At 39.5% G+C, this 13993-nt stretch overlaps 3 protein-coding genes across 7 annotated transcripts; 1 reads left to right on the top strand and 2 right to left on the bottom strand.

The window, feature by feature from the left end:
* Window positions 1–2281: 2281 nt before the first annotated feature.
* itgb1bp1 (integrin beta 1 binding protein 1) lies at window positions 2282–13951 on the bottom strand. 5 transcript variants are annotated; one of them, XM_088432678.1, is made up of 8 exons: window positions 5248–5557; window positions 4107–4225; window positions 3918–3996; window positions 3709–3839; window positions 3469–3561; window positions 2957–3106; window positions 2798–2874; window positions 2282–2710 (listed from the first exon to the last, which is right to left on the bottom strand). In XM_088432678.1, the coding sequence occupies exons 2-7, from the start codon at window positions 4176–4178 to the stop codon at window positions 2803–2805; spliced, it is 597 nt and encodes a 198-aa protein (XP_088288804.1). In that variant the 5' UTR covers window positions 4179–4225; window positions 5248–5557; the 3' UTR covers window positions 2282–2710; window positions 2798–2802. The 5 variants fall into 5 exon arrangements, with proteins under 5 accessions (XP_088288804.1, XP_088288801.1, XP_088288800.1 ...); XM_088432675.1 differs by lacking the exon at window positions 5248–5557 and adding an exon at window positions 13842–13951 and having other exon boundaries at window positions 2282–2874; XM_088432674.1 differs by having other exon boundaries at window positions 2282–2874; window positions 5355–5557.
* LOC148412834 (cleavage and polyadenylation specificity factor subunit 3) lies at window positions 5600–12205 on the top strand. Its single transcript, XM_088432669.1, has 17 exons — window positions 5600–5779; window positions 5874–5937; window positions 6037–6134; window positions 6322–6450; window positions 6526–6703; window positions 7047–7136; window positions 7221–7371; window positions 8277–8452; window positions 8752–8910; window positions 9063–9209; window positions 9317–9469; window positions 10452–10560; window positions 10640–10833; window positions 10896–10983; window positions 11384–11450; window positions 11531–11627; window positions 11707–12205. Exons 1-17 carry the CDS (start codon window positions 5709–5711, stop codon window positions 11827–11829), a joined length of 2094 nt encoding a protein of 697 aa, XP_088288795.1. The 5' UTR covers window positions 5600–5708; the 3' UTR covers window positions 11830–12205.
* LOC148412833 (dnaJ homolog subfamily C member 30, mitochondrial-like) lies at window positions 12120–13950 on the bottom strand. The gene has a single exon (XM_088432670.1). It carries the CDS (start codon window positions 13939–13941, stop codon window positions 12997–12999), a length of 945 nt encoding a protein of 314 aa, XP_088288796.1. The 5' UTR covers window positions 13942–13950; the 3' UTR covers window positions 12120–12996.
* Window positions 13952–13993: the final 42 nt, after the last annotated feature.

Here is a 13993-nt window from a genome sequence, read left to right as displayed (position 1 = left end):
CGAACCTTCTCATCCCGAGCGCATGAAATTCACAAAGGTAGAGGAGGGGATTCAATGGAGCGGCAATAGCCAATAGAAAACGGCGGATAGAAAACGAGAGCTAATCAGAGTCAAGCATGGGCGTGATCTTATGCTACCTTCAGAGACTCTATTTAAACAATCGTAATTATAGCAACTCGGAAGATATCGCCTGGACACGATTAAAAGGAAATTCGACTGAGCAACATCTGACATTTTGGTCTTGTTTACTCGTTGCCATAGCAACATTTTTGCGTCCATATTTTACAATTCCTAACTGTTCTTCATTCATATTGCACGTGAGAATGTCTGCTTGTAGTACGTGAGATTTTCTTCTTGTAGTACATGAATGCAGCACTATGGTTAAATTTTCACCAGCGATTTATTTTTTTTCAAATGTGTTGGATGAATGAAAAAAAATAACATTTACAATATTTTCTTCATCTTTTACACTTTTCCTTTTCCCACTGGAAAAGACGTTTCAAAGAAATCCATAACTCTTAATGAAACTCATGAGGGAATTTGGCATGTCATTGACACTTTATCTGTTTTATATTATCGTCTGATTTTGCTGACAAAATATTAGAGTAAAGCGTCATAGCCGATATTCAGGCTTCGATCATTTGTGACGTTTACTTAAATATTTCTAAGTTAAGATAATGTTTTCATTGTTCAGTGAATGACGTACTTTAAAGGGAAATTGACTTCATGTACACTTCCTCTATGCACCGCTCTTTGCATTCACCAGTGCACTTGTATGTATCAATAGAGACACCAAAACACAACGCTTATTCATTTCAATGCACACTTCTGTAAACTAAGAACAGGGTGAACAGGATCTACACTGATGCAGGTATCAAAATATTACTCATGTGCTGTTTGTGTTTGTGTGTGTGAGGAGGGGGTACCCTGAACCAACACGGTAGAGCAACACACAGCTTGTCACTATTTACCAGACATATTTTTTTCTCCCAGATTCTGAACATTAAAAAAATAAGTATTTCCAACCCAAAAGTAAGGCAATTGGTGAACTGTAAATAGTGTCAGTCTAGCCAGCCTTCAAAATCACAAAGTGGGCAGTGTTCACACATTCTTGCAGTTCTGCAGCATCTCCTGGCAAGTTGCTAAATGAAGCCCTCACGATTTGGTCAAACCCTGCCTGGCACGAAGACTCCAATCGTCTTTATGAAATTAAAACGCTAACACACACACCCTGATGAAAATCTGCTACCCAGATTCACAACAGCACAATTCGAGGACAGCAGATTGGACACCGACGTGTAAAAAAATACCAACCCCTTATAAAAAAAAAAAAAAAAAACAAGCATGCATTTATGCAGTAACACGGTGCAAATGCATTTACTGATGTGTATATTTAAATGCCATGAATGTATAGCAAGAGAGTATTTTGCCAACAAAATCACAGCATGTGTTCTATATTGGGCAAAGTCCATCTAGTCTAGTTTCAACAACACAATTAATAATACCAAGTACAACCTGTTTAAAGAGTAAGTGCACAACGTGCATGGCATTCTTGGCTTGCAACACACCCACCTCATCATGTGCTACTCATACACAATCTCATACTAGCCAATGCAAGAACATTATTTGAGCAAAAATAACAATGTGCTGTATGTACTAATAGGTAATGAGAAAAGTGTATATTATTTACTATTGTGATAGTAGTTTGCAGCACTGAACTGAGAAGGGCTTTTCTGAATCTCACATCAATGTATTCATAGTAATGTGATTTTTTTTCTTTTTTTTAAAATAATGATTATATTGTTTAATGAATATTTTTTTTAACCATTGTATGTACAGCAGGAGTGTCCAAACCCGGTCCTCGGGAGCAGGTATCTCACATGTTTTACAGGTTTTGTCCCCTGACACCTGATTCAAATGATCAGATCATTAACAAGCTCAGGAGGAGTCTGATAATGATCAGGATGATCATTTGAATCAGGTGTCTTGGGGGGGAAAAAAACAACAACTGGAAAACAATCAGGCCACTGGCCCGAGAGGAGTTTGACACCCCTGACTACTATCTTGTGATAAATATCAAGAGCGCCCTCTGATGGATATTTTAACTGGTACAGTACTACCAGGGGATTAAGTATTTTGTAAAATTTGTAATTTGACTTTAGATTCACTGGCTGCCAATATCTTCAACTATGACTCTGACTGTAAAAAAATGATTGCTATTAATCTATCCTTTTGACACCGTTAATTTGATTTTTAAAGAGTAAAAGAAGATGATCAGAACTTGAACGTTTCACTCATTTAATATCACAAGCATTTTCAAACAACAAATGGGTGAAAGTGACAATGGCAAAAGCATAGCATAAAAGATGTACCAAAGTTTATTTTCTGATATTATTTGTCACAAAAATGAAAAGTATGTTCTTAATTCAAGTTTCAAAAATGAAGGACATGTGGCCATATTTCAAGAATTGTACCGTTATAGTTGCACCAAACTATTGTTGAAATAATCAATTATTCATAGATACTATCTGCCGATTTGAGGCATATATCGTACCAAATGACTGGAAAGCACAAAAAACCTATACATTAAAATCACTGTCATTACTTCATTTGATTCCCTGGAAGCATTCATGTTGAACTTAAAAATCAAAAGAGACTGTTTGTGTGGTGGCTGGTGGATACAGAAATTAACATGCCATCTATGTAGTACCTATTGGAAAAGAAACTCAGTTTTAAGACGTGTTTGCATTTGTCAGTCATGGTTGTCTCCCTTTGCTGCTTTTATTTTTTTGCTCACCATCTTCAAGACTTATCTGATGCCAGTGCACAATCGAAGGAAGCTGAGAGCACCTTGCAGATGGACTGAGCCTGCTCCTGTTGGCATTAAAAAACAGCCAATCTTTTTTTATCCTCTTTTTTTTAGTTTATTAAATAGCATACATACACTAGCACTCACAGAGCTGCTGCACTGGTACACCCAGATGCTGCACCCCTCCTGTTCGGGGTCAGTGGTTTTGAGCGCCAAGAGGTTCTTCCCCGCGCCGAAACCGTCATCGTAGCACAGCATGCGCACGATAAGGTAGAGAGGGTGGCGGTGCAACACATCCTGGAGGAAGGTATTTTTTAAATAAGAACTATTGACATCATAAAATTTTAAAACCACAGCACCATTTTTTTTTAGCTATCATGCAAACAAACTCAATCGAAATCTATCCTGAGTTACATTTAGATAAGTATAACTCTTTGCTGCCATCTTCAGGCCTCAAGAGGCAATTCTAAACCTTTTTGTGGCTCAGTCAATTATTGCTATTTTTCACTACTTGTGGAAATGCTTAATCGCAAATACTGCGCTGTAAATACAGCCAATAGAAGTGTATATACATTGTGCTGTCAGAAAAAAACAATGATTTGATTTGATTGCTTTGTTCTTGTGTGAAAAGAAGTAAAGCATAGTATAAGAAAACTCACACACTGGTCAAGCGAGGCTACTTTAACTCCATGTTTTGACACAACCAGGATCATTTCCTCGTCACCTGGTACAAACGGCAGCTTTCCATCTTGCTAAAAAAATAAAAAATAATTGTATAAATACATAAAAAGAATAGAATACACAAGATTCTGTCCAGATATATTTAGAGAATGACAAAAAATTGCCTTTATACACCACCAGTAGCGATAACCAATATTTTTCAGATCTTTTTTTTTTACCTGAGCAGCATCAATGTAGTTGATGAGGTCAAGAGGTTCCTGGAGCATTTTGCTCATGTCAAACTGTAACTTCTCAATGGCTCCCACATACTTCACCCGGAACTCTGCACATGTTTCCGATGTGTTGTTTCCTAAATCGGTGTACATTTCGGCATCAAATAAACAGGATGAAATGAATGTGAGTGTCCAGAAAATGAAGTCCTACTGACCGGTGCTCTTGGTAGAGTCCGTGTCAAGGCTGGCGACTGTGCTGGACCTGGATAGTCCTCCCAAACTTGAATCTACAGACTACGCAAGAGACAGCACTTAAGACCAATACATTGATACACTCGTATGATCTAATGAGATCCAATGGAAGATGTGTATACAAAAAAAAAGAAAAAAAGCCATTTTCATACCTTACTTTTGGTGCTTATCTCACTGCTCTGAGAGCTACTGCTACTGTGACGTTTCTTCACTTTGCGAAACATCCTTCACTCTCGCATCCTGGACCACCGCATCCCAGCCCACCTCCAACCTGAACATCACAAAACATTTAACACGGAAAACTACATGATTGTCATTTTAAGTGGAAGGCAAATAGCAAAATAGCCATCCCGAAATTCAAATCCCACAAACGCTATATTCATCAGAATAACGACTGGGATAGAGGAGGACAAGCACAACATATTATAAAGATTTTTTTTAACTTGATTTCACCTTTAATCAAACCAAATGTATCTTGTGAAAGTCCTAACACACAATGCAAAACAGCGTTACCCTGTTAATTGAACTAGAATTGATGTGGCTGTATTTACAGACTTTTAAACTTACATTTGAACACAACCAAGTGACAACACATGTAGACAGAGGACAAGATACTCAATAAAATTGCTATTTTTTAACTGATCTGACACAAAAGTTAGAATAGTTGCATGGAAAATAGCAACGTAAACCTTCAATAGTAAAAGTTGTGGTCGTAAATTAAAATCCGTGATAAAAAATAAAGCAGCAATAACCGAACCGCAATGTTGTGCACAATGCACACCTCGTTTAAATCTTGACACAAAAACATGTTACAAAAAAATTGTATTGTTTCGAGCAGCTTGGGTGCATTTTTAACATTTCCATTCATTCGCAAATGTTACAGGTGATTTGAAATAAGAATGTTTTGAACTACGAGATATGCAGGTAATTAATTAACTCGTAAATTAGTGGACTGTAAATGTACATTTTGGAAAAGGCACACCATTTATTTATATCTGCATAGTAGTGAGTGAAATCGAACGCTGCTTCGTCTGTAAGTGGATCGCGTATATTTAGGGGCAACACATCTGTTATGCCTTAACAGTTAGCCAAAACAATTATCTATATTCGCGACTTACAAGTTACAGCGTGGCTAAAGTTGCTCTAACCAGCATCTAACTTGAAGTAACGTAAACACCCAACAAAAACGATTCCTTATTCACCTCCCATGCTCAACATCGTTTCAACCTTGAAGTTGGTTAACTATGTCTGCTCCGAATGATCGCGGTTGACAGAAAAGCAGCATACCAATACCTGTCGTTAAAGTTGGTGCGTCAGTGTACCGTTAACATATCTTTGTTAATCTCCGTGCCTACAACAGGTCGTTTGAAGGCTTTTATTCACTCTGTTTAGCTTCTCACCAGTAGTTTCACTGTCTCCACCCAGCGTTTCTTAAAGAGGACGTGCACAACTTTAGCCCGTTCTAAAGTAGACTACGGTTACAACGTTAAACGTTAAACCAATAAAGCTGGACGCATATGAATTTTTGCTATATTTCGAATTGTTTTATTGGTTTGCGCCCAAAAACTCTTCTGGAAAAGAATGTTTGCACCGGAACCTGATGAGTATTGCTTTTCCTTCTTATCGGTGGTATTTTGAAGGACGACCGGAAGTATTCCTTTCGGCGAGGGACCGCCTCCTCATTCATTTTCAAAACATTGTGCTATGATTTGATTTTAGGATTTGTCATTTTTGCACTGTGCTTTTCGCTTACGATGGCTTCAAAACGTAAAGTTGAGATGGCCGTCCCTGCAGAGGAAAGCGATCAGCTTCATATCCGTCCGCTGTACGTTGAAAAATTATTTCATTATTTTAAAACGATTGCAAATCAAATGTAAACCACCGTTATTTTTCCTTTCTCTATTTCGCTTATTCACCAGTGGAGCTGGGCAGGAGGTTGGGAGGTCCTGTATTATCTTGGAGTTCAAAGGAAGAAAAATTATGGTAAATAATTATTGATTAGGGCCGAACTGATCTTTTTGACAGTTTAATATAGAGAGAAATGCGTGTTTGGAGGTTATGCATAATTTGTGTTTTCGTCAGCTCGACTGTGGCATCCACCCTGGTTTAGAGGGAATGGATGCTCTCCCATATATCGACTTGATCGACCCAGCGGAGATTGACCTGCTGCTCATCAGCCAGTAAGCCTCTGTCTTTTTCAGAAGACTGCGGTTTAATTTTTTTTTTGGTCAAACATAAAGACCCCCAACACATTTTAAATGCGTGCCTCTAATTAGGTGCTAAAACCACTGCTCTTTCTACCATTAGGGGCTGACATGATATACACAAATAAATAGATAAATAAATAAACGTTTTTTTTGTCTTCAGTTTCCACCTAGATCATTGTGGGGCCCTGCCTTGGTTCCTCCAAAAGACCAGCTTCAAAGGCAGAACGTTCATGACCCACGCCACCAAAGCCATCTACCGCTGGCTCCTGTCCGACTATGTCAAAGTCAGGTAAGCAATAAGACCCTTAATTTCTTTTAAATCACAATAGTGTAATGTGTGCTGCTTTTTTTTTTTTTTTTTTAGCAATATTTCCGCAGATGACATGCTATACACGGAGACGGACCTGGAGGAGAGCATGGATAAAATTGAGACCATTAATTTCCATGAGGTCAAAGAGGTAGCGGGGATTAAGTTCTGGTGCTACCATGCAGGCCATGTGCTCGGAGCTGCCATGTTTATGATTGAAATAGCCGGGGTCAAGGTAACAACTCACCATATCATTATGAGCCTTTTGTGTTGTTTCATAAGTGGAAACAAAATGAAATTTAAGGCCCTCTCTTGTGCTTAGGTTTTTTTTCACTTTATTATTTTATTAATATTAGTTTGTTTTAGTTGAAAGTGATACTGTTGTACAACAATAACTCAGTATTTTTTCACTGATTACTTTTAATTATGTGGATGGCCTTTTGTTACTTACAGTCTTTACTCATAAAGATAATAAAGATTCTTCCTTAGATTCAATTTTTGCAATTCAACCCATCTCTGACCGCTTCTATTATTTACTTTTTTATGTTTGTGATGTATTTATTCCATTCCTTAAAAAGCTGCTGTACACCGGCGACTTCTCACGACAAGAAGACAGGCACCTAATGGCGGCTGAGATCCCGAGCGTCAAACCAGACATTTTAATCATTGTACGTCCACCAAAATTCAACATTTCTCACAAAAAATGTTTCTCTTCCATCTTGACAAAAGTTTCTTTAAACGCCCTTGTGCAGGAGTCCACCTACGGCACGCACATCCACGAGAAGCGCGAAGAGCGCGAGGCTCGATTTTGTAACACGGTCCACGACATTGTAAACAGGGAGGGCCGGTGTTTGATCCCCGTATTCGCTTTGGGGCGAGCCCAGGAACTGCTGCTCATACTGGGTGAGACATTTTGTGGGATTATGATCATCGTTCTCAACACTTTGAAAAATCAGGCATGTCTTTTTTTTTTTTTTTTTGGGCTTGTGCAATTCATGCAAGAGGCAGCATTGTAACCAAGATAAAAATGGAAATATTTGTGATATCATGACATGAAAAAAGCTGCGCCTTTTTGTTGAATAGATTCTTGGGGAGGGCAGAATGGGGAATTGGGTTTTTATTCAAGTTAAGACCGCCACTGGGAACAATTCAAAATAAAAGCCATCATATTTGATACTTTCTAAATAATTGGCGTAGTATGCTAATACTGTATACTACAGTAGAATGGTGAAAAAAAGTCAAGCAAAATTTTCAGTAAAACCATCATGTATGACAACATACTTGGAATAGGTGCTGCCTTGTTAAAAACAATCAATGTATATTTAAACTAAAGACAATGGTCAAATATGGGTCTCATATGTAGGTATTCTTTTTAAATAATCATTTGAATGTATTATTTTCTCGCAAAATAAATCGTTTTACTTTATATACAATCTATCTGGCCGATCTGTTCACTATCGTTGATGGATATTGATGTCAAAGATCCATTTTAGTTAGTTATTTGACAATGGTTAACTTCTTGTACTCGAGTTTGGAACGTTTAAAAAAACAAACTTAAAAAAAATAGCCTACATCAATAATAAATGTTGATGATGCTTGGTGTTTGAGCCTGGAATGAATTAATTCCTCTTTTCCTGGGGTAATAATTGTATTAAGAAAATAGAACAGTTGGAGAGTCAACTGGCATCATGGAACAAATACAACTTTGGAGATTCCAGTGTAGTTAATGTAAATTGTAAAAAAAAATGCATCTTTACTATCAGTTTTCTGTCATGTCACGTGTCTTTTTTGCTGTGTTTAATTCGCAGACGAGTACTGGCAGAACCATCCCGAGCTCCACGACATCCCCATCTACTACGCCTCGTCCTTGGCAAAGAAGTGCATGGCAGTGTACCAGACCTATGTCAACGCCATGAACGACAAAATCCGCAAGGCCATCAACATCAACAACCCTTTTGTCTTCAAGCACATCAGCAACCTCAAGGTACGGGGGAAAAAAAAATACTGAGTGATGTATTGTGGATAGAAAAAAATGTACACACCCTTGTTAAAATGCATGTTATTTGAGGGATGAAAAATCTGGAGCTCAAGATAATGTTTTTCATTTATAACCTGTGGGGGACAATACTCTAGCTGCGTAAATATTCACACCCTCAATCTAATCAACTGGGCCCGTTGTCTGTGGACTTTTGCCACCGTCTTGTCCATACAAGGTTTGAAAAGCAAACTCAAATCGTTTTGCCTTTTAAGAAGTATGAAATCTGACATATCTAAAAATTCTAGAGCATGGACCACTTTGATGACATCGGCCCCAGTGTGGTGATGGCGTCCCCTGGCATGATGCAGAGCGGCCTATCTAGGGAGCTCTTTGAAAGCTGGTGCACAGACAAGAGAAATGGAGTTATCATCGCAGGATATTGCGTGGAGGGAACACTGGCCAAGGTCAGCTGATACTATTTGTCCAGTAGCAGTTAATTAGAAGTTCCATTAATATTTGCAGAAATTACAAGCTGAAGTAAGAAAAGTGTAAATGCTACAAGCTTGATTTTATGAGCCTATGGATGTGAATGCAAATGACTGCGTTCGTTGCGCAGCACATCATGTCCGAGCCGGAGGAGATCACCACCATGTCGGGACAGAAGCTGCAGCTGAAGATGTCGGTGGACTACATCTCTTTCTCGGCACACACAGACTACCAGCAGACCAGCGAGTTCATCCGTGCTCTCAAACCTCCACATGTGGTAGGGAAACAAACACATCACTCGTACCTCGATAGATACGGTGGAATCGCGATCCTTTACGTAGTTCTGTTGTCGGTCGGGTCAAAATGGCCTCTTGCCATCCTCAGATCCTGGTCCACGGCGAGCAGAATGAGATGGCCCGCCTGAAGGCGGCACTTATCCGAGAGTACGAAGACAACGACCAGGTTCACATTGAAGTCCACAACCCTCGAAACACAGAGTCTGTCACGCTCAACTTCCGAGGAGAGAAACTGGCCAAGGTTCTTCAACATTAGCGCATGGCGCAAAAGTGCACATCAAGTAACCAACATACTTAATTTTGTTAGCGCAGTGGTTATTGAGTCATATTTGAAGGTTTGTCATAAAACAAACAAATTCAACACGAGATGAGTCTATCCATTAAAACCTGAACCACTGAAAATCTACACCATATCTACACACTAGATAAAAGATGTGTTTAGCTAGCATGTAGATTCTGTGTAGCTAGTCATTTTTTGCTAGTTTTTATAAGCGCAATAACTACCAATGTGCTAGCATGCAGATCATGCATAGTGAAATACATTTTATAGCTATTGTATTAGTTCTTATTGCTTACAAATAGTTAAGTGTTTAGCTCCACAAAATTGCTCTAGCTAGTGTGTAGATTCTGTGTATAATTGCAATTAAAAAAAATTACCAATGTACTAGCTAAAAAAACAAACAAAACAAAAAAAGGGCCAAGGAACACAATCTACACACGAGCTAAGGGGCTACATTTTTAAGTTGCTTTTATGTGACCAATACTATCCATACTACCGTAGTGCTAGCTAAAAAAAAATGTGTTTAGTTATACAAAACATATTCAGCATATTGATTCTGTGGCACTAAAACACTTATTCGCAAGCACATAGGTATTATTTTTTTTTTATTACTTAATTCAATTGAAAATGACAATTACTGTATGCTTTTAAGACTATGGGATGCTACCTAAACACATTTTAGAAATCATATTTAATAAGCTGTTAGAGCAAAAAATAAATAAAAACCTACCACTCTGCTAGTAGGAAAAAAAGCATTTCGCTGCACAAAATATAATTGGCTAGCTTTAGATTCTGTCGCGAACATTTTTTTTTAACTAGCACGGTAGGTTTTTTTTTTATTCCTCTTAAGTTAAAAAAGGACAATTACTGTATGCTATTAGGCTACTTATTGATTGTTTGAGGAGCGCTCATATTTATGATATGACTGTATTGCTGTGTTGAGGTGATGGGATCTCTGGCAGATCAGAGGTGTGTTCAGGGTCAGAGAGTCTCTGGCATCCTGGTGAAAAAGAACTTCAACTACCACATCCTCAACCCCTCGGACCTTTCACGTACGTTCTCAGCAGTCCACCTTTCATCCCACAATATACAGTATATGTCAATATGTGACTTTTTTTTTTTTTTTTGCAGTGTATACAGAGCTGTCCATGAGCACGGTGAAGCAGACCCAAGCCATCCCGTTCACCGGACCCTACTCGCTGCTCGTCTGCCACCTGAGAAACCTCACAGGTGACGTCGAAGAGCTAGATGGTACAGAGAAGAAAACCTTGAGGATCTTTCAAAGTGTTACTTTGGTTCACGAAATTGGAATGGTTCTGCTGGAGGTGAGCGCTGGGATTCTTAGCTACATGTGTATTAGTTCGTAATTGTTCGGATTTCGTTTCAGTGGATCGCTAACCCTCTCAATGACATGTATGCCGACGCCATCACCACTGTGGTGCTGGAGGTCCAGTCCAATCCGAAGGCTCAGAAAGGTTGGTAAAAATGCTGAGCTCTCATCGCATCATGATGTAATTTTGTTCTCAGTTTGTCAATTGTCATTGGAGAGAAAAAAATAATAAAAAATCGCTTCAGTCGATCACCTCAGGTGACAACACAAATTGGCAGAGAAATATCACACTAGTTTTTGTAGCATCAGCTAACAGTAACATTTGCTGCCTCGATTAAAGAGACGCTACAGTATATTATACACTTCTTTTTTTTTTTAATTGGTTGAATCGCATGCTTACTAAATTTCTGACTTCTGTGAGAAGCTCAAACTTGGATATGAAATTTGTTTTTCCAGATTAATATGGTTAAATATACTGTATAGTTAATATTCAAAGTCAAACAGTAAATCACTTGGAGTAATTACTTTGTTAATTTTCTATTTAGTCATGGAATCTCAGAGTTCTATTTTGGACATGGACGTCTTTCAAAGTCGTTTAGAAGTCATGTTGCAGTGAGTATAGTATGACTATCATATTTACATGTTCTGATGTGATGATTCAAAGTACAGTATTAAGCCTAATGCAATTTCAGGGACATGTTCGGACAAGACTACGTGGACATCAGCGATGGTCAAAACATCTCTGTGACCGTCGACGGCAAGACGGTGAATGTTTGCTTGGAAACAAGGGTGAGATTCTTTTGTCTTGTGCGGTATTGATTCTGGAATTTGTTACGGCCACTTGAAACTTTTCTTCCACTCCGACCAGTCGGTGAGCTACGAGGACGAGGACACGGAGGACGATTCCCTGAGGGAGCTGGTGGAGCAAGCCGTGCAGCGCCTCTTTGACGCCCTCAACCCCATCACGTCACTATTGCCACCACTTAAGTAATGTCATTTTTCATGTAACATTTTATATGCCCTGAATAGTTTGTCACTGTTTTTAACGTGTGTTTTGTTTTTACCTTATAAGCACTTTTATTTATAGTTAATATGTTTTTAAAATGTGCACTGACCTGTGACTGTGTTTGAATGTCCATTTATATTAATTTCTAATTGCACTAAATGTTCAGTATTTAACAATGGGAACAAGGGTCATTTTTTTGTCTGTGATTTTACTGGTTTTAACACTTAAAAAAATACATGTTAAGATAATTGAGAATGACGGAATGAACACAGAAATCAGATACTTAGGTCTTATTTATTACAGTACTTCACTATGTGGATGACAAAGGCACTCACCCACCAAATAAAGGCACATCATTCCAGAAGGTTGCACTTCTAACAAGATTGATCAACAACATATTATAAAGTCTCTTTCAATAAATATGAATGTGACATGACTTATTGTAAGTCAAAACAGCTTAACTGTGGAACAGTCAAGTTACTTCCACATTTGACAAATTGAAAGTGACACAAGCAGCAGCCATTTTTCTCCTTGGGTAGTGGAGGGGGGTTGCATAAACACATTCATAATAAATGTCAATTGGAGTTGATCAGATCAGGCTCCAATAGACACCTCTAAACACAAAGTGTTGCTAAAAATCGGGATTCAACTTTGATGGTATACTTCATTTAAAACTAATTACTGTTTCTTGAAAAGTTCTAATGTCAGAACATCTGTGGGAAAGTACCTTTTGAAAACCCATCATGTATATCTGACACTCCAAATTGTGTTTGTGAATATGAGGCTTTATCTACACGTAACCAGGAGACATTTACTGCCAGTTTGCAAAACCTCGGCGACGTGTAGAAAAGGCTTGCGTGATTTATTTGTCTCTGCGTGCCCTGCAATTGGCTGACCATCAATTCAGGATATACCCTGCCTACTACAGCTGGGATAAGCGCCAGCAAGCCAGCGACCCTTGTCAGTATAAGGGATTAAGAAAATGGATGGATGAAATAGAGCCTCTTCAATAAATCACTGATGTCTTAAGTGTCTACATTTTGAAGTAATCTCTGCTTCATAATTTCAAATGAAGCTTGAATATGGAGTCCAACAATGAGCGCATGGAAAATTAACACAGTGATAAGGTGAAACGCGGTCCAGTTGCCAGCATCAACGCGCAGCTTCTCTCAAGGTGACCACCAGTGCCATGGCAGCAAAGACCATCATGATCACGCCAATCTCCATGGACCGCTCCTTGTTTCTCTCGGCCAGCGTCTCCCGGCGTTTCCTCAACATCTCCTCTTTCTGTTGCCGAAAATCCCTTTCCCTCTGGAGCTGCTCGCCATAATGCGAGCGAAGGAATTTGTCAAAGTCAAACATGCTCGCCCGGGGGTCCACCGGCGAGCTTCTACGCCCAGTGGCAGTCGAGCTTCCTTCTCCGGGGGTCTTGGCCACAGATGGTCCGGCACGGGCCTTGTTGGTCAGGTCGAGCTGGCTCAAGAGACCGCGGTCATATTTCCTTCGCAGGCCCTTGTGACCCAGCACGGCGTAGGCCTCACTGATGTCGGAAAAGCGAACAGTGGTGTCGTCTTTGCCGGCGTTTCTGTCCGGATGGTAGAGGAAGCACTGCTTGTAGTAAGCAGTTTTGATCTGAGCGTGTGTAGCCGTGGGGGACACCCCGAGGATGTCGTAGTAGCCCGTTTTGCTTTTGTAAAGCGGTTCCTCTGCTCGGGCGCCATTGGAATAAGTCCTGGCGAACGTCAAATGTTCCCAACACGAGCCCGGTCGAGCGTTGTCATGCGGGAAGAAAAACCCCAAAGAATCTCCTCGCCAAATGGACAACACCTGTCTGTGCTTTGGACCTTTTGGATATCTTACTCTTAGATAACTATCAAAACCGCATCCACGGATATCGTGTGAAATCCCAACTGTCACGTTTGAGTCATTTGCGTTTCGGGCACGGTTACAATCCACCAATAAAACCCCACCGGATAAAGGCGATGAATTTACTGTACCTTCACCGTGCCTCCTCGTCGTTTTTAGCGGGTAAAAGTTGTAAATTTTCGGCGAAAGGCTGCAGGTGCTTTTGCCGAAACGGGGTATGACCTCCGCCATGTTCGTTGTCAAAACACGGAAGTGGTTGTATTTTTTGTTGTCGTATTTATTG

The sequence above is a fragment of the Hippichthys cyanospilos genome, chromosome 14, assembly GCF_059441005.1.
Source record: "Hippichthys cyanospilos isolate Australia breed blue-spotted pipefish chromosome 14, RoL_Hcya_1.0, whole genome shotgun sequence".
Taxonomy (NCBI): Eukaryota; Metazoa; Chordata; class Actinopteri; order Syngnathiformes; family Syngnathidae; genus Hippichthys; species Hippichthys cyanospilos.
The sequence above is the reverse complement of the archived record's forward strand: the minus strand, read 5'-3'. Positions and strand labels throughout refer to the sequence as shown.